General features: G+C 47.0%; 1 protein-coding gene across 3 annotated transcripts in view; it reads right to left on the bottom strand.

Annotated features, from left to right (window-relative positions):
- The window catches only part of LOC119978392 (prickle-like protein 1), a 138,594-nt gene extending 115,825 nt beyond the window's left edge, over nt 1–22,769 (bottom strand). Inside the window, exon 1 of one of the 3 annotated variants that reach the window (XM_038820015.1) lies at nt 22,579–22,769. Coding sequence is in view for 1 of the 3 variants with exons in the window: in XM_038820010.1 (XP_038675938.1) it covers nt 21,945–22,219 (275 nt within the window). In the remaining 2 variants the exon portion in view is untranslated. The other 2 variants (XM_038820010.1, XM_038820012.1) reach the window with 2 other exon arrangements.
- Between the last annotated feature and the right edge of the window lie 3,067 nt (nt 22,770–25,836).

Genomic DNA, 25,836 nt, shown 5'->3' with positions numbered 1-25,836 from the left:
TGGGATTCTATTGAGCAGAACTGGTTCTGGCTGGAAAATCTCTCGTCGTATTTATCTCATAAGCAAGGGGCGGTGCTTGGACAGAGAAACTGGAAGAACAAATTGGACCAATAAATCTTCCACGTTTTGAATGTTGAAATCCTTTACCTGTTCTTTCATTCGAAGTGGCGGTGCAACTTCAATTTAAGGATCACGTTAAGCCTTAGATGAAGAAAAAAAGGGAAGTGCTGTATTTATATACCATTTTCACAAACCACTGTCTCAAAGTGGTTGACAGTCAGTGAACTGCTTTTGAAGTGTAGTCACGTTGTCATGAGGAAACATGGCAGCCAATTTGCTCACATCAAGCAAATAGCAATGTGAGAACGATCAGATAATCTGCTTTTCAGGGCTAAGTATTGACCAGGCCACTGGGGAAAATCCCTGCTCTTCTCCAAAATGGTGCCATGGGATCTTTTCCGTCCACCCAAGCAGAGGAGGTTCAACACCTCATCCAGGAGTGCAGCACTCCCTCACCACTGCGTTGGGCAACAGCCTCAACGTTCGGCTGAATTCTGGATCGATCGTGGAACCTGCAATGAGCAGAACAAGTCTGCCCAGTTGCCACGATCGTAAATGCCCATCAATTTTCTTCCTCAATGCCAAAGAAACTTCTTTCTCATTACTGCAACAACGGAACTGGTGAAAGGAACATTTAAGAGACACGTTTAAACTGGCGAAAGGAACATTTAAGAGACACGTTTAAACTGGCGAAAGGAACATTTAAGATCAATTTCTTGACACATTGAGAGATCAAGGCTTAGAATGGTCTTTCTGCTAGGGGAGCAGAGACCCTGGACTAACTGTAGACACAGTTACATAATGGGTGGGGAGGGGAATGTACTTTTTGATAAAATTTAAGATGAGTTAAAATGGGACAAGTGGTCTTCCACAATGGTGATTTCTGCTTGCATGAGAGTTAAGGCTCTGGAAAACATGTAGACCTGGAACTGAAGCTAATCTTTAACAGTAATACGTCTGCATCAATCGTAACAAGCTGAAGAATAGAATTGCCAATAGCACTGGCTATTACCACATAAAATAGATTCCTTATAAAAGATCCACAGTGCAATCTAAAGGGTCAAACCTTCCACGGAAACAGCGGATGATGATCAAACTCCTCAGAATTAGAGATGGGAGATTAAGGCATCCTCATCCTGTGACTGTGGAGTTCCTGATCAAACCCTGGGAGCGCCATCGCTGAACACGGTCCTCAAAGGGCATTCATAGACAGTCTACAATTATTCCACTTTATTACACTTGGAAGCTTTGGCTTGGGAATCTGATTTCGAGATTCTGATATTCGATTGTTTTAAAGCGATGTCCACAGGAAAGAAGGTGAACACACTGAGATACGCCTTCTTTTGTTCTTTTTGATCTGAATTCAGTCCAGTGGAGTGAAGAGCTTTCGATAATCTGAATCAGCATTCGACTGGAACAGCTGATCCACAAAACTAATGTTTCTCTGAATGGAATGTTTGCCAGAGGGACAACAACAGCAACTTGCATTTATATAGCACCTTGAAATGTGACAAAATGTCCCTAAGCACTTCAGAGGAACGATAGCAAAAGACATTTGACACTGAGTGTCGAGGTTTTCCGGTCCTTCCCGTGGATGGGATCTTCCAGGCCCACCGAATTCGGCTCCCGTGGCTGGGGAATGGACCAGTCATGCAATTTGTCATTGACTTCGGCACGCCCGGATGATCCCACTGGTGGCCAATGACGAGCCACCTCCTCCCTGGAAATACCCACCGTGGAGGAGGCTGGACAATTCTAGACCAATAGTTGGATAGGTGAACCAAAATGAAAGAGGCCAAGGTGTGTCTTAAAGGAGCAGAGGTGAGAGGTAGATAAGCGGAGGGATCGAGGAAGGGAATTCCTGAACAGATGGAATGCACTGCCAGCGGAGGTGGTGGAGTCAGAGTCATTAGCGACATTTAAGCGACTCTTGGACAGGCACATGGACAGCAGTAAAATGAAGGGGTGTAGGTTAGGCTTATCTTATATTAGGATAAATGGTCGGCACAACATCGTGGGCCGAAGGGCCTGTACTGTGCTGTACTGTTCTATGTTCTATGTTCCATATAGTCCAAGTTGACGAATGCATGGGCAACAATGGTGGAGCAATTAAAATTGGGGCTGTTCAAGAAGCCAGAATCGGAAGTGTGGAGTTAATGGACGGGATTTTCTACTCTCTCCATGACGTGTTTTGAGGCCGTTGGAGGCAGCCCACTATGCACTGGCCAGCAGGCGGTCTTCTGGTCCTGACGCTATCAATGGCGCTTCCCATTGTTTTCACCCTCCTCCGCCAGGAACCCCAAGGCGAAGAGAGGGTTCACCAGTGGAACCGTAAAATCCCGATTGCGGGACCGATCAGAAAATCCCATCCCAATAGCTCAGGGCTCCAGGACTGGTGGAAGTTCCAGAGATAGGGAGGGGTGAAATCCTGGAGGGATTGAAAACAAGGACGAGGATTGTAAAATCGCATAGTGGTTAGCACAATTGCTTCACAGCTCCAGGGTCCTGGGTTCGATTCCCGGCTTGGGTCACTGTCTGTGCGGAGTCTGCACTTTCTCCCCGTGTCTGCGTGTGTTTCCTCCGGGAGCTCCGGTTTCCCCCCACAGTCCAAAGGTGTGCAGGTTAGTTGGATTGGCCATGCTAAATTGCCCTTAGTGTCCAAAAGAGGGTAGGTGAGGTTACTGGGTTGGGGAGAAGGCGTGGGTTTGGGTGGGGTGCTCTTTCCAAGTGCCGGTGCAGACTCGAAGGGCTGAATGGCCTCCTTCTGCACTGTCAATTCTATGATTATTTAAATCTATGAAAGTTAACAGTTGAAGTTGACACTGGTTTGAGGGTGACCTTTCAACATCAGGACAGATGAAGGAATTTGAGGCTTTAACTCAGGCTGTTGTCAGCCTGGAAAACAGCAGAGAAAACCATCCAGCTACACACATAGTGTGGAATAATAATAATAATCTTTATTGTCACAAGTAGGCTTACCTTAACACTGCAATGAAGTGACTGTGAAAATCACCTAGTCGCCACATTCCGGCGCCTGTTTGGGTACACTGAGGGAGAATTCATAATGTCCATTTCACCTAACAGCACATTCACTAATGAGATTAAAATGAATGTGATGTGACCATCAATTCACTAGAGACACGATTGGAAGTAAACTGTGGTTTTAATAGTCTTACAACTGAGCCTGCCTGCGACCAGAAGAACTGAGAGCAGGCTTACGGCTGCAGCACTTTATACTTCCGGTAGTGGGAGGGGCCATGGACGGAGCCAAGGGTGGAGCCCTGTACAAGCTCCTCATCTCCCCCTATGGGCAGAGCTGCACAACGGCTCACATACAGAGCCCACAAGGACATAATACAATGCAATGCAATACAGTGTGAATTACAATACAGTATGAATTCAACACAGAATGTAAATTAGCAGCGATCAGTTTGAAATGAAAAAAATGAAAATCGCTTATTGTCACGAGTAGGCTTCAATTAAGTTACTGTGAAAAGCCCCTAGTCGCCACATTCCAGCACCTGTCCGGGGAGGCTGGTACGGGAATCGAACTGTGCTGCTGGCCTGCTTGGTCTGCTTTGAAAGCCAGAGATTTAGCCCAGTGAGCTAAACCAGCTTCTGAAAAGCTTATTGTCACAAGTAGGCTTCAATGAAGTTACTGTGAAAAGCCCCTAGTCGACACATTCTGGCGCCTGTTCGGGGAGGCTGGTACGGGAATTGAACCGTGCTGCTGGCCTGCTTGGTCTGCTTTCAAAGCCAGCGATTTAGCCCTGTGCTAAACAGCCCCGCCCGTTTCTCGCCCGTTCTGAGGAAGATTCCGCTCACGCCAGTTGGAGCGAGCGGGAGGATCGGAAACTGATTTGTAACCGGGAGAAAATTCAGTTCCAGGGCTCCCCCCGCAGTTTTTCTGACATACCGGGATTTCCGCTGAGGATTGACTCTGCTTCGCTCTCCCCCAATGCTGCCAAACCGGCAGAGTTTGTCCGATATTTTGGCTGGAATTCTCCGACTGTTGCGATTCGCTTTCCCCACCGCCAGCGCACCCCAGCCGACGGGTTTCCCGGTGGCGTTGGGTGGCCTCAATGGGAGAATAGAATTCCGCCACTCGGGAGCAGCGTGCCACCCAGAGACACGCACCTGGGTGACCTGAGAATCCGGCCCTTTGTGTTCTTTTCTGCCAACCGTCTCGTCCCAGACGGAGGATAAATTCCTGCCCCAGCCTGACAAGCTCAGGAATCTGGAATGCTCAGGCCTAGTTTTCAAAAGGACTATAATTCAGGATCAAATATCACATATGTAGACAGCGGAGATCTCTTTTCTGATGTTATATTATGGTGTCACGGAGTTCACACCTAGCTTTATGAGATGATGAGAATGTTTCCAGCACATTGGGACAGTTGAACAAAGAACAAAGAACAATACAGCACTGGAACAGCCCTCCAAGCCTGTACCAGTCATGATACCACCCTTGGCCAAAACCCTCAGCACTTCCTTGTGCCATATCCCTCTATACCCATCCTATCCATGTGTTTGTCAAGATGCCTTTTGAACGCCGTTAATGTATCTGCTTCCATAACCTCCCCTGGCAACACATTCTAGGCACTCACCACCCTCTGCGTAAAAAAAACCTGCCTCGCACGTCTCCTCTAAACTTTGCCCCACGGACCTTAAACCTATGCCCCCGAGTGACTGACCCCTCCACCCTGGGAAAGAGTGCCTGCCCATCCACTCTATCCATGCCCCTCATAATCTTGTAGACCTCTATCAGGTTGCCCCTCAACCTTCGTCGTTCTAATGAAAACAGTCTGAGTCTATGCGCATAGCTAACACCCTGCAGACTAGGCAACATCCTAGTAAACCTCCTCTCCACCCTCTCCAAAGCCTCCACATCCTTCTGGTAGTGTGGAGAACAGAATTGTGCGCAATATTCCAAGGGCGGCCTTACCAAGATTCTATACAACTGTAGCATGACTTGCCAGGCTTTATACATGAGGTGACGCAAACTGTCTGAGCCGTCTCCTTCTATCCTGCCTGCATTACCCATACCTGTGATCCCCTGCCTTGGAGACCCTTACCTCTGACGATTATCCCCATCAAAATCTCAATCACTATAGTAACCCTTGATGCTCTCCTCCTCTTGCCACTTTCATCTTTTCCGCTCTCTCATTTCGTTCTTTTTTTTCTAACAGCACAGCACAGAACAGGCCCTTCGGCCTTCGATGTTGTGCTGAGCCTTGTCCGAAACCAAAATCAAGCTATCCCACTCCCTGTCATTTCCTCCCTCTCACATAAACGTTTCATCATCCTGGCCTGCAAATTGCAGTGGCCTTTCTCACAGCCCCTGCAGCAAAACCTTGGTGATGTGCATCACTGTAAATACACAAGGGGTTAATGTAAATACATGTCGACTAGATAGACACTAGAGGGAGCATCAGAGACATCACACACACACTCAACCAATAGATCAGTTAGATAGGACACGACCAATGGGCATTCACGATACACACAGAGGTGACACGACCACAGGAGGGCATTACACCAACCCATATATAAAGGACACCACACACATGATCTGCCTCTTTCCAGTGGAGACAGTCAGTGAGTACAGACACAGGGTTGATTCAATATCACTCCCACCACGTGGATTGTAGCAGACTGGTTAGTCAGTCTGAGTAGCTATAGTAGGATTAGCAGTAGTGTCGAACCCGAGTAATAGAAGTGAATATAGTTTAATAAACGTGTTGAAGTTATCTCCACGTCTGAACCTTCCTTTGTCAAGTGCACCACAAGGAAGCCGCTTATGCCACACTTAGAGCATAACAAGACAAAACCCTCTTTATCGCTTCTCCCCCTGCTATTTTCCCAGGAGTTACCTGGGCCAGATCCCGGAGTTAGAGCCTCAAATTCCTTCACGTGTCCTGCTCTTGGAAGGTCATCGTCAAACGAGTGTCAACTTCAAGTATGGACTTTAATAAGCTTCCATGTCAGGTCTGCTGTTTCTCTGTGTGTTTACTGAAGGGTCCAAGTGGCATTACTCCAAGTGGCTTATTCCTGTACATCCCACTGGTTTTAATAGTTGCCTCCACTTGTGTTTGGCAGCTTCCTGCTTCTTGATTGTACCGGGAAGATTTCCACTCTGCTCACGAGAGACTATTGTGGAGTTTTAAGCCAAGGGAGATTAATATTGTGATGAATGTACCTTAATCATTTCATGATCTACAACTGTAATTATTTACAACTAATTAAATCACCGGCAAAATCTGATCGTCTTTAGTAAGAATGAGGTCATTTTCCAGAAATATTTTGGTCTTTTTTTTTTCTCCTTATTTCCTGAAGTTACTGAGTCCGTACAGACCACAACCACTGACAAACTTTAGGTACCTTATCATTTTTAATCTGTACGCTTAGACAGTGAATGTTAACATTCTAGGTGCCTAGACTATCGGGCACCATTGTCAAGATCGGTCTCTCCCTCACCCAATCTCTCGATGCAAATATATGTCCCAGTTGGGGGTTACTGGACAGTAGAGGACATACCTCCTAGCCCAGGAATACTAAGACAATTTGCAATGCCCCTCCCTTTGCCCCTCTCCCCCAACCCCGCAACCTCCACCCTTTCCATCAGCAAGACCAGATACTGAGTCTTGGGCCCAGCTGCTCCGTGACTCAGTCCTCTGTTGAACCGTGCAGTTATTAACTGACCCATTGAAAAAGCTACCAAATAACCTTAGCCTTAACCAGGGCAGCACAGTAGCATTATGGATAGCACAATTGCTTCACAGCTCCAGGCTCCCAGGTTCGATTCCGGCTTGGGTCACTGTCTGTGTGGAGTCTACACATCCTCCCCGTGTGTGCGTGGGTTTCCTCCGGGTGCTCCGGTTTCCTCCCACAGTCCAAAGATGTGCAGGTTAGGTGGATTGGCCATGCTAAATTGCCCTTAGTGTCCAAAATTGCCCTTAGTGTTGGGTGGGGTTACTGGGTTATCGGGTGGAGGTGTTGACCTTGGGTAGGGTGCTCTTTCCAAGAGCCGGTGCAGACTCGATGGGCCGAATGGCCTCCTTCTCCACTGTAAATTCTATGATCTAATGCTCTTGAGGAATCTTACTCCCAACGGGAAAATATTTAATCACAAAGTCTACCAAGGGTAAGCTTTAGTTGGGTATCCCCTGAGAGGTGCTGAGCAGAGAGATATTGAATGGAGAGTTGATCTAAGACCACGTTCAGATAATCACCACTGATTTTGATTCATTCCGACAAGTGAAGTTGCCAAATACATTTGGATACCATTTTCAGGCCCTTTGTCCAGGGTAAATTACTCCATTGGGATCCTTTGGAAACTGGGTTAGAGTTTTAAAAAAAAAGAATGTTCAATGGAGCAGTTTGCAATGGTCACCGTGGCTGTGATTCCTTGTGGAATGGAAAATAGGATAACCGAGAAAACTGAAATTCTCAGGACTGGGGCACTTTTTAAAAAGCAGATAAATGTCTCGCTGTTCTTTTGTTTTGTACCTGCCGCCTACATCAATTTGCCACCACCACTGGAGTGTGTTACTCGGCTGCAATGTCTGTGTTGAATATTTTTAACGTTGTTCAGTCTTGGGATGTGGATATCTCCAACATGGCCAGCCTTCATTGCCCATCTCTAAGCAGTGGTGGTGAGCCGTCTTCTTGACCCGCTCTACACCCGCAGTGCCGTTAGGGAAGCATTTTCCCCCAACGCAGTTGGACCACACTACCCACAAAATAAAACTGCACTGAACACGGAGTTGGTTTCCCCCGACTGTCACCTCTGGCAGAAATGATCGAGCTTTCGAAAGCGACAGATCTCAGATGGCACCATTGGCAAAATGAATGACGATGAACCGAAGATAGTTCTTCATGAGTTGCCACCGAGGCGCATTTAACTTCTGTGACTGCTGATACTCCTTATTCCAACAACAGAGGCTTACTTGTCAAGGGCCAGTGACCCGCATATCTTCCTGATTAATGCACTGGGCCTGTTCATTCTGAAGAGTGTTGTACATTGTGACTCAAAGAAACACCTTGAGACTAACATGCTGATGAATGTCAATGTGAATTTCGCAGCTCACTGCATCCAATTCCCCCTAACCCTTTCCCATTCATTGAAATCCTGGGTGCAATTCCGCAATTAGAAAAATAATTCAGCGTTTCCCTTTGCCACCGCCATCCTCTCGATTTGTCGGCGGCCTATTGAGAAAAGGAAGCCAAGGTAATCTATATGCAGAAATCAGTCAATTGCCCAGCAATGCAAAAGCACCAGGAGGCACTGCCAAGGGGCACAAACTGCTCCGGTGACATTGGAGAGTTGCCAGGCTTATCCGTTTTAAACCGTTTCCCTCTCTCCCTTTGTCTCGTTCGATTACAATTATTCTCTTTAACACCTGATCACCACTGTTTAATGTATCCAATAACTATTGCTCTTTTCAATCTAGGTGCTGTTTTGCACTCTGACCCTTCACTTCGGCAGCAAGACTCCAGTTATTCTTTAATTGAGAAGCCAGAGTATAGCACAGACGTCAGTGTGGAGAGGCATCGAATGCTGGTTGATTGGATGGTTGGCAGGTTGATTGATTTTTGATGTAGTAAAACGCAACTGAATTTGACAGGCCATGATGGAACAAGGCCATTTCAGGAAATGTAAAATGTTTTATGATGCAAAGTAAGATGAAGGTGAAGAAAGTTTCAGTGTTGATTGTATTACAGTTCCTCACAAGGAACGATATTGAGCGAGGTTGTTAAACTGTTTCCCATTACAGCCAGCGGTTGACTGCAGGCAGGGTTTTAGAATGAGTGTGTTGACCAGCACTGACCAACTTTAAGTTTGCATGGAAAATCAAACAGAATTGTTTAGTCCAGGCCTTTGTTTTGGCCCACGTTAGCTGAACACAGAATGAATTCCAATGGCTGCCGATCCACCTTACTTGAAATGAATAACCTAGTTTCTTGCTATCTTGTGATCAAGCCAATTCACCCCGACAGGAGGAGGGTCACGCCATAAACCATTCAGCATAGGCAGCCGGGCAGGGGTGGGCAACCCAATCTTTTTACTTCAATGTTTAATGGGTGAGAAGGAAGAGGGGGAGGGTCGCCATTTCTGGGCTGATCGTGTGGCAGCCCCCCCCCCCCCCCCCCCCCCCAAGGTAAACCCAACCACCCCTTCCTTCCTATCCACGTCCTCCCTTAAACCCATCCCCTCCACTCCTCTCCCTAACCTACCTAAACCCTTCTGGCCCAAGACCCCGGAATTACCTTCTCCAGGGATCCAGTGGCTTTGGCCATCATCTTCTTCTGCAGTTTATGGACAGCATGGAAGCACAGTGGTTAGCACAGTTGCATCACAGCTCCAGGGCCCCAGGTTCGATTCCCGGCTTGGGTCACTGTACGTGCGGAGTCTGCACATTCTCCCTGGGTCTGCGTGGGTTTCCTCCGGGTGCTCCGGTTTCCTCCCACAGTCTAAAGATGTGCAGGTTAGGTGGATTGGCCATGCCAAATTGCCCTTAGTGTCCCCAAAAAAGGTTGGTTGGGGTTACTGGGTTACAGGGATAGGGTGGAGGTATGGGCTTGGGTAAGGTGCTCTTTCCAAGGGCCAGTGCAGACTCAATGGCCCGAATGGCCTCCTTCTGCACTGTAAATTCTATGATTCTATGAGTGCTGCCAGCGCCACACTTCCTGGTGTCGCCGGGAGTGATGGGAGCTGCTGGCCAATCCAATTGGCCAGGGCTGCTCCAGAGGGAACGACTTGCTCCCCAGTGAGGGGCAGCCGTCCCACTCAGCATTCTGGAGCAGGTCAGTGTGGAACCTGTAGGCTCCACGCTGACATTATACATTGGCTTTTAGTTGCAATGACTCTGACCAGGATTTCACCACTTGCCGCTGAAGTACCGTGAATTTGGTTACTGGATTTTGAACAATGAGATTTGTGTGATGTAAAATAACCAATGTAAACAGTCACAACATTCCATTGAGAGAAAACTGCAGAGAATCTTCACTGACTGACCCCCAAATACATCCCCATATTCACCGTTGGGTTTTTATATTGAAGTTCTCAAACCTTTCAGTTGAAGGACCCCTTTTGAAATGGACCAATGATCACAAATCCACCCCATCTAAATGAGGGACAATGGAACCCTGGGCATCGTTGCATGTTGGCTTCCTTGCTTTGAGTTTACGTCAATATTTTCAAAGATCTCCCCTTTCTTGAGGGGGCTTGAACTTACCTGCAAAGGCAGGTCTACCAGGTGATCATGTGCTTCCCTCAGCATTCCTCCGCACATACTTCTTCCTAACCAAGACGGCCAGTAAACGATAGGCTGAATATGTGGTTTACAGCTGTTGCTTCCTGGCAAGCAGGGCAAACTGTTCACATTGTTTTGTGGACCCAAGTTTTAGAAGCACTGCTCTAATACCCCTGGCTTATTGATACCTGTAATGGTGTAACTGAACTATTTAAGTTTGTAATATGCAGCAAGCACTTCAATGTTGGAGAGAATCGTGCTGCAGGTTGCAGTACATTTCTTTTGTCCTTTGCTCCATTCTGCAAATTATTTTCTCATCTCCAAGGATTCTTTTGTGCTAAAAAGATCCATATACTGGACAATAGTACAGAACGTTCTTCCAAGCAACACTGTGTGTGCTGGGTTTGGAAGGGTCCCCTCCCCTTCTTGCTCCAAGCTGGAGTGTTCTTAACCCATTGCAGATTTTGACCTCTTACTCCAGGCCAACATTATGGTGCGGGGAACACTGTTATTTAAAAAAGAATGTGGTCAGGCTTTTACGGAAAGAAAGTGGGAAAATGGCACTTGAGCAAACTGCACATTGGGAGAGCTAGTGCAGACACAATGGGCCAAATGGCCTCCTTCTGCACGGTAAAAACAACAGTGATTCTGTGGTGTTGTCTGAGCTTTTTGGGTGAGATGCAGTTTAGGAGGTTGGCCATGCTAAATTGCTCCTTAGTGTCCTAAGAGTGCAGTTTAGGTGGGGCTATGGGGTTTGGGCGGGAAAGGTGCTCTTGCAGAGGGTTGGTGCAGACTCGATGGGCCAAATGGCCTCCTTCTGCACTGTATCATTCAATTCAATGTTAACCTCACCGTAATGATATCACTTGGCCATTTGACAAAGAGTAGTGCGCTCCCTTGTGTCATAGAATCATAGAATTTACAGTGAGGAAGGAGGCCATTCGGCCCATCTTGGCTGCACTGGCCCTTGGAAAGAGCACCCCACCCAAACCCACTCCTCCACCCTATCCCTGTAATCCCTAATGGCAATTTACATGGTCAATCCATCTGACCTGCACAACTTGGGACTGTGGGAGGAAACCGGAGCACCCGGAGGAAACCGACGCAGACACAGGGAGAACGTGCAGATTCCGCACAGACCGCACAGAAGGAATCGAACCTGGAGCCCTGGAGCTGTGAAGCAACAGTGCTAACCACTGTGCTACCGTGCCGCCCATGACCACTTGTTCCCCACTGAACACAGACAAGCTACTTGGCTGGTTTAGCATGGGCTAAAGAGCTGGCTTTGAAAGCAGACCAAGGCAGGCCAGCAGCATGGTTCAATTCCCTTACCAGCCTCCCTGAACAGGTGCCGGAATGTGGCGACTAGCGGCTTTTCACAGTAACTTCATTTGAAGCCTACTTGTGACAATAAGCAATTTTCTTTTCATTATTCACCTCATGGAATGTTCCTGGTCCATTTGTCCTACATAATCACAGTCATTGAACTCCAGAGATATTTCATTAGGGGCAATTCTGATATTGGCAATAGTACAAAATGTGCATTACTGATTAAATTGCCCCTCGCATACTTACCCTGATCTGTGTGCAAGATTACCATTCACTTTGGCGTGATAAATTTTATTGATCCTTCCAGGAAAAGCCTTTTTCCTAGCCAGAGAATTAGCGATTAAGTGGGACCAAGGTTGGATTTTAAAAGCTGGTAGATAGACTGAGAGAAGTAAAGAGTTCCGCAGATTTGTAATCTTGGGAAAGAATGAGAATTAAATACAACAGATCATGTTGTTGACTTTAACACAGTGAGAATAAGGAGGAGGGCGAGTGCTTTGGACAGGAATGCTATTATTCAGCTATAAAAATAAAGCTTTCGTAACGTAAGGCTGGATATTTCCCTGCATGCAGGCATTAAGTACGACCAACAATGATATGCATAACACACTTTAATATATGCGTAGGTTCATTTTCTAACGATGTGGGAATACAGCCTTAAATAGACTGTAAGAGGCGTCTCATTAAAGGGCCTTTACTGCCCAGGGGGGGGGGGTGAGTGGAGAGACAGTGTTATTATGGTAAGAGTTTACGATGGCCTAAGGTGTTCCACTAAGGTCTGGGGTTTGGATTAGTGGAATCAGAGCAGTTAAAATGCAAAGCCGGCCGAATCTCTGAGATACTAATAATTCCTCTTGCAGAGTTACGGGTCCAGCTCTGTGCAAAACCTTTCCACGTTGTTTGCTGAAATGAAACCAAAGGGGAAGATCATAATGAAGCTCGTTTGATTTTTGATGCCCCATATTGTTACTTAAAGTATATTCCTGCAATAAAAAAAATCCACATGGGTCCTGGCTCAGATTCAGCCTGACACAAAGTAATAAAAATACAGACCACATGAAAGCAGCCAGAGAGGTGACAGGAAGCATAATATTACCTTTGGCTTTTATTTTGGAAATGTGTGACTAATTTTACCCATTACTTTCTAAATCTCCTTCGGAACTCCTGGCCAACAATTACAAACTGTGAAACAGTCACAAAAGCGATAGTTCATGTGTGTCAGGCTCTGTACGAGCCTGCAGTGGAATACATTTCCATCCCAGCAAGTCGATCCTCTGCTCGCCTACCGCCTACATGCAGGCGATATATAAAACAGGATACTGCTACCCAGGGACTTATTTCTGTTCTTCAGCCCCTCACGTGAATCAAAATATTTTCCCCTGAATGGAGGCATGTTTATGGGCCGTCCATTAAATAGATCCATTGCCGAGCTAGCGAGGTGGTTGGAGGCACTGCTCAAACTCTGGTCCAGGAATAAACTCACATTTCTGTAACTCTATCACCGTGTCAGCTATTGGCGAAGTATTGGGAGGGTATCCCCTCCCACTCCAGAGACCTGAGCACAAACTCGCAAGGCTGACACTCCAGTGCAGTACTGAGGGAGTGCCACATTATCTGAGGTGCCAATAATCTTAAACTCAGGTAGGAATTTCCATGGTGATGTTTTAAGGAAGTGCAGGGAGGTTTTCCCAGGTGTCCTATTGGTAGCATTTATCACTGAGACAGCTGATCACATTGCTGTCTGTTAAACATGCTGCATGCAAATAGACTGCGCTGTTTCCTTCAACGCAACAATGACTATGCATCCTTCGATATAAAAGTGTTTTGGGATGTCCCAATTGCAAGTTCTTTTTTTTCACCCTCTTCCCTTCAACGCGCAAGTACGGTTCTTTATAAACGGACCTTGACAACCCTGTGCCTGCTGGATTTCTAATGATGCAAGAAAACTGAGCATGGATGTGTCCTTGACCAATGTCCACACATGCTCACATTCCACCTGGGGTTGGAGGAGGGGGATTTATTTTCCCACTCACTAACCCTGGCTGAACCCAGGACCCTCCTGAGCAATTTGCTTGAGGTGGCTTATGTGGTGACAGACGAGGTTAGTGGTGTGAAGGACATCAGGCCGTGTTCCATTCTGGGACCAATTTCAGACCCACTGGGCGCGATACTCCGCTCCCCACGCCGGGTGGGAGAATCGCAGGAGGGCCCCCCCCCCCCCGACTAATTTCACGACCCTCTGGCGCCGCCCTCGATTCTCCCACCCCCCGCTCGGAAGAATCGCCGCTTGCTGTTTTTCACGGCGACCTGCGATTCTCCGACCCGGATGGGCCGAGCGGCCTACCGTTCACGACCGTTTCATGACGACGGCAACCACACCTGGTCGCTGCCGTCGTGAAATCACCGTGAGATGCCCGTTTTGGGGCTTGTAGGGGGCCTGGTGGGGAATGAGCACCACCACTGTGCTCGGGAGGGGACAGGCCCGCGATCGGTGCCCACTGATCGTTGGGCCGGCGTCTCAATCGGACGCACTATTTCCCCTCCGCCGCCCCGCGAGATCAAGCCGCCACGTCGTGCGGGGCGGCTGTGGGGAAAGACTGCCACCGCTCATGCGCGGGTTCAATCTGTCAGCCGTTGTGACATCAGCCGCACATGCGCGGGTTGGAGCCGGCCAACCTGCGAATGCGCGGCTGACGTCACATAGGCGCCGCCGTCGTGCCACTCTCAGCGCGCCGCCCGGCGGCCGAGACTTACGGAGCACCGCTCCTAGCCCCGCCGGGAGGGGAGAATAGGGGGCAAGGAGCGGCCTCCGAGGTCGTTGTGAACTCGGCCGAGTTCACGACGGCCCTCCCGATTTTTCCCGGGAGCGGAGAATTCCGCCCACTGACTCTCCATCAATACATAGTAGCAATGTTCTTCTTTGCTGCGTGCATCCCGTTTATTGCATTGCATATTCAAGAATGCTGCGCGCCCAAGCACAGTGAGGAGGGAACGTCGGTTGTGCGCAATCTGTTTGTTGTAATGCACAGTGCATTCTAGATCGCTGCTCAGATCTGCCCTCCTGCAGCTTTGAGGGCAGTTTGTGCAGTGGTGCACGTTGTGGGTGGGAATGTAGACTTGAGCTGATCATAGTCACACCATTGTCAATTTATAAAACTATTCCTCTTAACTGCACCTATGACAGAATGACGAAAAGCACAACACAATGTTAATGCATGTGACTGAGAAAGAAAGTGAATTTATTATGCAAGGGTCTCCCCTGATGGCTGAACTGGTTAAGTCATTGGGCCAGAGAGAGCAGAATGTTCCAGATTCAACTCTTCATCTGTGTTGTGAATTGGCAGGTCTCAGGGGTCCTCAAGTTGGCCTCAGCCCCATATTGAGTTAGGAAAGGGGAAAAAAAACAGCGCTGGGACCCCAGATTCAGATCATTATCCAGTGAAACCATTGCCCCACCAAACCCCCTCCTCTCGAACCCCCCTCCCCCACATCCTCCCCCTTCAATGCAGTGTGCCGAGTGCTTATGCCAGTAACAGTCACATAGCCTGCCAAGTTTCGTCGCCGACACTCGCAGAGGATGTACTGGGGGCTGAGGTGAATGACAGAAGGGTGACTGGTGTCTGTGAGGCAGTTCCCCTGGCAGGAGCCAAGACCGCAAGGGGAAGAGGAGAGAAAGCTGGCGCAAAGGAAAGCGAGAAGAAATAAACACTGAAGTGAATGGCAATTTCTGTTACACCGAGGAACTCGCACAGAAAGCGCAAACAGCAAAGGGTGTTTTCAGAATTTCTTCGTTGGCCAAAGCTCTGTAAAGAATTCGTCACATTGGGGTACATCAGAATTTATTACAATATGAAACAACCCAAACAGCACACTGCAAAGAAAGAAATGTGATACCTTCTACCAGCTGAGAAACACTCACCTGCTTACAGCAGGATAGCAGCAGCCAGCAATCACACGCTGCGTTAAATGAAACGTATGAACCAAAGGAATGAAAACAGCGGAAACTAAGAGAAATCTCAGTGTAGAATCATCGACTCTCTTCACTGCAGAAGGAGGCCATTCGGCCCATTGAGGCTGCACCAACCCTCCGAAACAGGACCCTATCTAGGCCCACTTCCCCTCCCTATCCCCACCAGACCTTTTGGACACTAAGGGACAATTTAGCATGGCCAATCCACCTAACCTGCACATCTTTGGACTGTGGGAGGAAACCGGAGCACCCGGAGGAAACCCACGCACACACGGGGAGAACGTGCAAATTCCACACAGTCACCCGAGGTCAGAATTGAACCCCGGTCCCTGGCGCAATGAGGCAGCAGTGCTAACCACTGTGCCACCGTTCCAATGAGGACTTTTTCAGATTGTTCAAAATTAGCATTTTGTATTTATTATGGTGAGTGTAGTCAGTCGTGAGGATACTTTGTGCAAGCACATTGAAACCCAGTGAGAATATCAAACATTCCCAGATCCATGTTAAATGAAGACGGTGGCTCTTACTATCCTTCCCAGTTAAGTTTTTACAGGTTAAAAATAGCACGGAAGAGGAAGAGTCATGTTTGGCTCAAAACGTTAACTCTGTTTCTCTCTCCACAGATGCTGCCAGGTCTGCTGGGGTTTTCCAGCTTTCTCAATTTTGACTTGTTACATTGAACGGTAAAACTCCCTCTTCAATACGTCACCAGAGCCCTTTCCACCCCGAGGCATCCTAGATCCAGATTCAAAGGTCCCATTCACTTTGCCTCACACCTGGCGGGTAAAAATATATAATGCTATCTGTAGCAAAATGTCTGTGAAATATAACCTATTTTGCCATTGCCTTCTGATAATAAAGGCTGACTATAGTGCAGTTCAGACCTGAAATCTTTAATAATATGAACCAATGATTGTGTGGATGGATTGAAACTCCTGGAAATCCAAGTTAAAGGAACTTTCTTAGCCTCATCCCGGATGTAAAGGGAAAGAATTTCAGCTTTGACAGTGTTAGCTGAAGACCGGAGGAAACTACAAAAGTTTGTGAATGTAGCCCAGTCCATCGCGCAAACCAGCCTCCCATCCATTGACTCTATCTACAATTCCCGCTGCCTCGGAAAGGCAACCAGCATAATTAAGGACCCCAGACCCACTCTATTCCACCTTCTTCCGTCTGGAAAGAGATACAAAAGAGATACCTATACCAACCGATTCAAGAACAGCTTCTTCCCTGCTGCCATCAGACTTTTGAATGGACCTAAGTTGATCTTTTCTCTACACCCTAGGTATGTTTTCTTTTTAAATTTAGAGTACCCAATTCATTTTTTCCAATTAAGGGGCAATTTAGTGTGGCCAATCCACCTAGTCTGCACATCTTTGGGTTGTGGGGTTTCACCCCCACAAACACGGGGAGAAAATGCAAACTCCACACGAACAGTGACCCAGAGCTGGGATCGAACCTGGGACCTTGGCGCCGTGAGACGGCAGTGCTACCCCACTGTGTCACCGTGCTGCCCTCCTACATCCTAGTTGTGACTGTAACATTATATTCTGTAGTCTCTCTTTCCTTCCCTTTGTACAGTGTGCGTTGTCTCGACAGCATGCAAGAAACAATACTTTTCACTGTATACTAATACATGTGACAATAATAAATGAAATCAAATCAAAAATTATACCAACATTTTCACAGGTGGCAATACATTTCAACTGTTCCAGCAAAAGCTGAGTATTTTTCTAGCCTTTTGTTGAGGCACGCTAGTTTAACCATCTACCAGTCACTCATGAAGAGTGACAAGCCTCCCCCATTAAACTTAACATTAAATTCAACATCATGCAGACCATCAGTAAGATGTACAAAACCTCTTGAGCACTTGGATACAGAATGATGTAGCTATTCTGCAGTTAACCCACCGTCAGTCGACACAGGATCAAAATCCTCGACATGTCGTGACTGATGAACCCAGCTTTTCCACTCCTTACAAGCACCCAGCACTGAATTGCCCCATATTTTCCCCAGTAAGTTTCAATTTCCTCCCCCTTTTCCATATTTAGGCTTCCTCGGGTTGTGGTGTACATTGGCTGAAAGTGAGAGGTGAGTGCAGTTGGTCGAGGTTTTGCTGCTCTTCACTGCACTGTGACATTGAGGACCACATGAGCGTGGAGGAAGGAGGGTGACAACATCTAATGCACCATTTGTCCCCATGATCTCAACAACCTGGCTGCCCTGGATAACGAAGTTTCAATGAAGACCTCACTATGGGAAGTGAGCATTGGCACCTTTGCCCAACCATTGCATGGTCTGGGCAGCAATATCCTTGGGCACGCAATCTGTTTCAAAGCATCATTTTCCTTTGCCAGCTCTTTACTGAATGCAACAAACTTCCACGTAAACCGAAAGTTGACAGCAAATCCAATCCCCACAATCTGTTTCTGGTAATCGTTACCATGGAACAGTTATAGAAATAACCACAACTGGAACCATTTAACTGAGAGGCCAGATCAAAGGAGTGAAATCGTGCTGATTATAAATGAGGGAATCAGATCCAATCAGACAAACCCAGGCACCCCGTTAGTTTAAAAACAAAGGCTTTTCCAAATTAACAAAACCAAGCTGGAAGTGATATTATAAGCCCCATTAAAGTTATTTTAAAACTGTGCTGTAAAGTCATTAATAATGGAAGTGGAGCAACATTTCTGAACAATAACTTCTAAGAAAAATGAAGAGTAACAGACTTACCCTGGAACACTGTGGAGAATTACTTCAGGTTCTTTGACAGGTTGAAAGATTCAGAAACGTTCTTTTCTGCTGTCTCTTCCTCGGTTTAAATTGAATTTCCCCCTTCCAGACCTTTTGTTTTCTGGGTCTTGTCCAGCTTTTTTTGTGTGTGGCCAGGGGGGTGACCTTTTCCTTCCTCTCTTGTGCAATGAGCAGATCTTTTATTTTAGCCCGGCTGCATTTTCTCCCACAGAGGCTCGTACTGAAGGGTGAGCAGCCTCTTAGTGTGGTGACAGGGGCTGAGGTTAAAACCAACTGATTACAGGCTGTCTGCTCAGGAAGGAGTGATATACGTCCAGCCTTCACTGCCTCTTCAGCAGAGACGGCCAATACCAGGGGAGCATATCAGTTGGGTGGGACGAGAACATATTGAAAGAGGAGAGGCTGCTGCTGGAGGGGCTTTTAACTCCTCGAAGGCCACGTTATTATTTGTACCACAAGCAGGTTATTTGGACTGAGTGAAAATGCAGTAATGTTATAGCATTAGGGATAAGAAGAGTGGTCCAATTTTGGGCTGGTATAAAAATAAAATCTGCATTTTAAATATAGGAGGATTCAGATTTGCAGGGTTTAATTAGGAAAAAGGGTTCAAAAGAGATCAGACGTAGCCTGACGGGATGTAGGTTGTTGGCAGTAATTTCTGATGTCAGATGTTTCCATTCTGGTCAGTCAGGTGGTTGGAGGCTACAGAAAGCAGGATTCACACAGCCAGTTCTCACACACCTCTTATGCAGCAATTTATAGAAATAAAGAAGAAATTCTTGCATTTATCTGGTGTCTTTCACAACCACAGCACATTCCCAAGCGCTTTACAGCCAATGAAGTCATTTCTGTATTTCAGTCACTACGTTGGGCCCAGAACAGTCAATTTGCACTGTTAGGTTCCCACAAACAGCAATATGATAATGACCGGATGACCTTTTTAAATGATGTTGCTGGAGGGTGAAACTTTGGTCAAGGCAATAGGGCGGTGCGGTAGCACAGTGGTTAGCACTGCTGCTTCACAGCTCCAGGGTCCCGGCTTAAGAACAACATAAGAACTAGGAGCAGGAGTAGGCCACCTGGCCCTTCGAGCCTGCTCCGCCATTATGAGGTCTTGGCTGATCTTTTGTGGACTGAGCTCCACTTTCCCGCCCGAAAAAAATTCTTCAAAAAACTATCTATCTTCATCTTGAAAACATTTAATGAAAGAGCCTCAATTGCTTCACTGGGCAGGAAATTCCACAGATTCACAACCCTTTGGTTGAAGAGGTTCCTCCTAAGCTCAGTCCTAAATCTACTTCCCCTTATTTTGAGGCTATGCCCCGTAGTTCTGCTTTCACCCGGCTTGGGTCACTGTCTGTGCGGAGCCTGCGCGTTCTCCCGTGTCTGCTTGTGTTTCCTCCCGGGTGCTCCGGTTTCCTCCCATAGTCTAAAGATGTGCAGGTTAGGTGGATTGGCCATGATAAATTGCCCTTAGTGTCCAATAAGATTAGGTGGGGTTACTGGGTTACGCGGATAGGGTGGCGGTGTGGGTTTGGGTGGGGTGAGCTTTCCAAGGGCCAGTGCAGATTCAATGGGCTGAATCGCCTCCTTCTGCACTGTGAATTCTATAAATCTATAATTCTATGATTCCAAAGGTTATGTGGAGTTAGGGTTCCAGGGATAGGGCGGGGGAGTGGGCCTAGGTAGGGTGCTCTTTCAAAGGGTTGGTGCAGATTCGATGGGCCGAATGGCTCCTTCTGCACTGCAGGGACTCGATGATAATTGTATTCTATGAAACCTCCCTGCTTCAAAACAATACTCTAGAATCCTCTACATCCACCTCAAAATGTAGACAGGGACTTGGTTTAATGCTTCATCTGAAACATGGCACCGTCAACGGTGCGGCAGTCTCTCATTACTTCACTGGAGTGTCAGTTTGAATTTCATGCTCAAGTCCCTGGGTGGGACTTAATCCACGAGTTTCTAATTCAGAGGCGTGTAGTGATATGCATAAGCAACTGTACATGTAAATATGTTTGACCTCCGACCACTAGGTGGCAGGCAAGTTATACCATGTGACACTGTAACACAGCGGGAGTCTGCAGAAGTCGTCGTGGTTAGTTGTGTTTGTGATTGTTCCAGTTTGTCAGTAATAGTTTCCAACCCACCGTTTTTGATACAATAATAAATTTGACTAGTCTAGAATTTAATGTTCTTTGGCACGCTGACTCAATCATAGTCACAGTACGAGAACATAACAAAGTGAAAGTGTTCCCATGGAGTGACAATGCCTGGCTTGGCATTGCCAACATCGCCAGTGCCACCACTGGCACCTCACAAGGTCGGTCATTCCTCCAGCCACCAGAGGAAAACTTTCATCGGGAGACTGTGGAATCTCTTCAGAAAGAAGTGCCCCCCCCCCCCTCCCCATTATAAACATGGCTGACAGCACAGTGGGATTGGCTGGCAGCTGGCGATTACTACATGACGGGAAGAACAAGCCAACAAAGTTCAAATGATTCCCTGCAGCACGATCATATAAGGATTAAAGCTTCCAAGCCTTCATGTTTCGGAGAAAGGGAGGGATAGTAGTTATTTTCCACAAGTTTAGAATTTCTGCTTGTTGGTTCAAGGTGAACATCTGCATGTCACCTCTTTATTTATCGATCGTTAATAAATCTTGAAGCAGGGAAGCACCTGGAATCGGCATTGTAAATATATTATGGTGTCATTTGGTTCCTCAGCACTAGCCTGAAAGAAAAGATGAACATTAACCCCTTGACTGCCATAGATCGCCCTAAACATTTGGATGAAATACTGTCGGCGGGGTGTTTTGCAATGCCCTATTTTGTACAGTAACCTTTCTAAACAGGAGAACAATAGGGGCTGTAGTGGAGGTAACTGTATAAAATCCCAGTTGTCACATTCTGGCTCCAATGGTGCAGCATGAGGGTGTGGGAAAGGATGATTCCTGAAACTGGAGGAGAGGTGGGGGAGGGAGGAAGCCTTTTTCAGTCCTTGATGAATGGGAAGTTTAAATGTGTACTCATGTGCAAGGGCTTCACGGGCTGAATCAGGGGAACTGGTGGTCCCCATTTGGTGTGCAGGCCAGATCTTTTACGCCCCACCATGAAGCTTACAGATCAAGGGTTGGATTTAATTGTGTGCCAGAGTCTCTGCCCCCCCCCCCCCAACCTCCTTCCTGACACCAACTCCCACCCGCTTTGCAAGGGGTAGGGGAGAGGTTGTAGTTGAGTCAGAAGTCAGATCCTGTCTTCACTTGATGTCCACAACCTTCTATGTTGATCAGAGCTACAAATTTGGATGCTTTTCCTTTCCCAATGCTAACTGAAGCTGATTACAATATTTCTAGTACTATGCTGTTTGAGATCAGTTCATTCAGAACTGAGTAGGCATCTCACCTGGGATTCTCTTAGACTGTAAAGACTATCTACGTGTAGTAAAGTCCATTTGAGTCCTATTAAGCCAGTGATTTTCAAACCTTTCTCCCCAGGACCCACTTTTGCCAACTGGCCGACCTTCAGGATGCTCGCCGGCTGACCTTCGCGACCCATGCCGTGTTCGTTTACCTTTGATATGAAAGGGGAACCTGCTTGGTCCTCTCGATCTCACTGGAATCAGGTTCGCAGGAGGAGAGGGCAATGCGCGTATCAGGTGCAAACCTCAGGCAGTTCCTTTTTGCCGTCTTCATCTTTATGAAAACGTAAAATACATCCTCGCACATGTAGGTCGCTGCGAAGGGCAATAGCACCGAAATGCTTGTTTTACTCAGCACTGGATACTCCTGGGACATGCTACACCAGAATGCCGACAGCCTCATAGGCTTTTGGCGTGTTTTTAACATGGTATTGCAGGTCAGCCGCGGACCTCACTTTGAAAAGCCCTGTATTCAGCTGTACTATTGCACCATCTTGTTTTTTTTTTTGCCTCGTCCATTATTGTCTTTGGGCGTAATCTAACAGTTGTGCAAACTGCACGCCAAGATTAAAAAATAGAGAGCTGCTCTCTCTGGAAGAAGACGTTATGTTGAACGACAGACAAGTGCCAGAAGTAGGAAGAGAAGAGGCCATTCGACACCTCGACCCTGCCCCACAACTTTGGGTGAAGGGGTTTGGCTGCCACATTCCGTTATGAGATGAAGGGGAGGGGGATGCGGAATGACGTTGAAGACCCCTGCTTCCGCAGCACACGAGGGACCCTCACAGTCATTTGACTCGAGATGAAGGTGCATTCGCTCTTCTTCCATCACATCAAAATCGTCGTCCCATCATCGGCTGAGTTTGCTTCAATAACACAGGTGCTAAATGTCAGTAAAGTGTCGCAGCTGGGAATTTCTGCTACCGCAGCTGCCCCCACTTCCCAGAGCAAGCAGGACGGCATTGATTGATTTTATATCTCACTGTACCCAGCAACACTGTTTTGTACCACTTTAGCACAGATACATAAATACAGGCTTAATCCTTTAAGGCGGCTAAAATCCCAAAGGATTTACCATTCATCCTGGCTTAAAACGGTGCTGCTGAATCCAATAGTATTTGAACAGGATTCTTTGGAGGATGTTTTGCTAAGAGATGATAAAGAGATTACAACTGCTCAAAGGTTGTACAGTCCACAGATACAATACGGTGTTAAATCATTAATAGGGCAAGCACTGTGTTTCTTCCTATCTATGTCCATACAAGACGAGCAGGCAGATGCAGTGTTGCAATGTGCTTTAGCATTGAAAAGGGGGGGTTTGAAGTCTCTTGGGCCTCAGGGTAGAAAACATCACTGGCCTCCTTCTTAAATTTTCCATATTTCAAGTGGTTAAGCACAATCCCCCCCCCCCCCCCCCCCCCCCCCCCCGCACCCGGACTCGGCCAAATATCTGGGCCCCAGGGCCTGTGCATTACTTCCAGTCATAAAACCAGAAGTCTTGGCTTTAATTAAATCTCCTCACCTGCATTATTTGTTTGGGGGATACATATTCGTACATTTAATGGAAAGCGTAACATTCGATTGCAGAGACTACCAAGCTGGGGAATACACTTTGATTATTTTACGACATTAAGATTGAAATAATGCACCTATAAATTTATAATGTCATTAAGTCAAAATTGTTGCTCGCAAATTACCCGTGCCCGGCCTAATATAAAATGAGTATGTTCAACGATCAATGAAACACTTTGAAAGTACCAGAATATTACTCGCTGAGATAGCTGATTACTTTATGTTTGATGTATGTTGAAATTAAGAGCTGAGATGCTCGCATTGAGACTAGAATTCCTTCTGTGTTGCAGTCAAGTCAAGATGTGCAGGGTAGGTGAATTGGCCACGCTAAATTGCCCCACACCAATCGTCTGCAGTCTTTGTGACTGAGTTTGGCAATTTGGGGACGTTTTGTGTCGCTCACCACAGCTGTCAACAACTCAGTTGCGCATGGGACTTAGTTGAGCATAAGACCAGCCTAGGTTGTGCTGCCTCCGTCCCCCGCAGCCCCCACGTACAGTTAGGAAGTCCGCCTTGTTTGACATGGGGTGAAGGCTTGGGCTGCACGGTAGCATAGCGGTTAGCACTGTTGCTTCACAGCGCCAGGGTCCCAGGTTTGATTCCCAGCTCTGGTCACTGTCTGTGCGGAGTCTGCACGTTCTCCCCGTGTCGGCGTGGGTTTCCTCCGGGTGCTCCGGTTTCCTCCCACAAGCCCCGAAAGACGTGCTGTTAGGTGAATTCTCCCTCTGTGCACCCGAACAGGCGCCGGAATGTGGCGACTAGGGGATTTTCACAGTACCTTCATTGCAGTGATAATGTAAGTCTACTTGTGACAGTAACAAAGATTATTATTATCGTAGTGCCGGCAGTATCTTTGAAACGTACAACGTACTCCGGGAGAGAAGGGGAGGAAACTGCGAGAAAAATAAATCTGTGGAAGACCTGGGGGGGGGGGGGGGGGGGGGGGGGCGCGCGAAGATGACTGACAGCTGCCATATTATTTAACCTTTGTTTCCCAATTCCGAAAAAAAAATTTAAAACGCGTCACATTTCTGGGAAGAGACAAAATAAAAATGATTTTCCAGCAGCTTTTAAGATAAGACCCCCTCCCCTCCTCACACTGTATACAGATTCCCCAGTGCCTATAAACCCCTCTTGCTACAGGCATTTGCCACGGCCTACATTAAACTGTGGTACAGGTGGGGCAGGAGTGTGAATTTGTGCCCTAACGCCGAAGGCCGGACAGATCGGCATGGTAGCCAGCTGTCCTCATGTTGCCCAGTGCAGCTACCTAAAGGCAAACATTTCAATGTAAGGGCAGAATACTTCATCTCAAGAATCATTGAACAAGAATTTCAGAAGAAATGATTTACAATATTCCTTGTGGTGCTCCTGTGCACGCACATCGGCAAAGTGAGTTGACAGCATCAGATATCGCTTCATACATTGAAATGACAGAGAGGTCACTTTAAGCACACAGATGGACAGTGACTGACAGCCCCCTGCTATCCAGAGAATAGTCACCCCTTTAGAGAGACACTATACCAAATCACCTGATGTGCAGGGTCAATGGTTGCAAAACAAAGAGTCGATAATTCCCCTGTTCGAAAGACACAGCGACTCCGTATCCATCTGGAGACTGCTATAACTCGGTTTGGATTGTAGAAGCAGCTGAAACTCTTTCGCTTCCTTGCCATTTGTACTTTCCCGCCACGGGCATTTCTGTCCAAAAGAAATGCCACCGTTCGATGTCATTTAAATTAAAAATCCAATTCAAATTAATTTTCAAGGCACGTCGCAAATCTTTTCCACCTGGTCCCTCTCTGAAATTCAGAACATTTTTAGTTTAACTGAATTACCTGACCCAGGGGTGTATTGTAGAAGAATGGCAGGAGATTGAAGTGTTTACAAAGGAGGCAGCCACTAATTTATTTATCGCAGATTTGATTTTTCCGCTTTCGGCATATGCTTGCACCACATGCATCTCATGCCATAATGCATGTCTGCCTGAACTGGTTTGGATTGGATTGGATTTGTTTATTGTCACGTATACCGAGGTACAGTGAAAAGTATTTTTCTGCAAGCAGCTGAAACAGATCATTTAGTTCATGAAAAGAAAATCCATAATATGGCAACACAAGGTACACAATGTAGATACATAGACACTGACATCAGGTGAAACATACACGTGTGTAGTACAGTATTAATCAAGTCAGTCCACAAGAGGGTCATTCAGGAGTCTGGTAACAGCGGGGAAGAAACTGTTTTTGAATCTGATTGTGCGTGTTCTCAGACTTTTGTATGTCCTGCCCGCTGGAAGAAGTTGGAAGAGTGAGTAAGCCGGGTGGGAGGGGTCTTTGATTATGCTGCCCGCTTTCCCCAGGCAGCGGGAGGTGTAGATGGAGTCAATGGATGGGAGGTGGGTTCATGTGATGGACTGGACGGTGTTCACAACTCTCTGAAGTTTCTTACGGCCTTGGGCCGAGCAGTTGC

This window comes from Scyliorhinus canicula, chromosome 15 (genome assembly GCF_902713615.1).
Source record: "Scyliorhinus canicula chromosome 15, sScyCan1.1, whole genome shotgun sequence".
Classification (NCBI taxonomy): domain Eukaryota; kingdom Metazoa; phylum Chordata; class Chondrichthyes; order Carcharhiniformes; family Scyliorhinidae; genus Scyliorhinus; species Scyliorhinus canicula.
The sequence above is the reverse complement of the archived record's forward strand: the minus strand, read 5'-3'. Positions and strand labels throughout refer to the sequence as shown.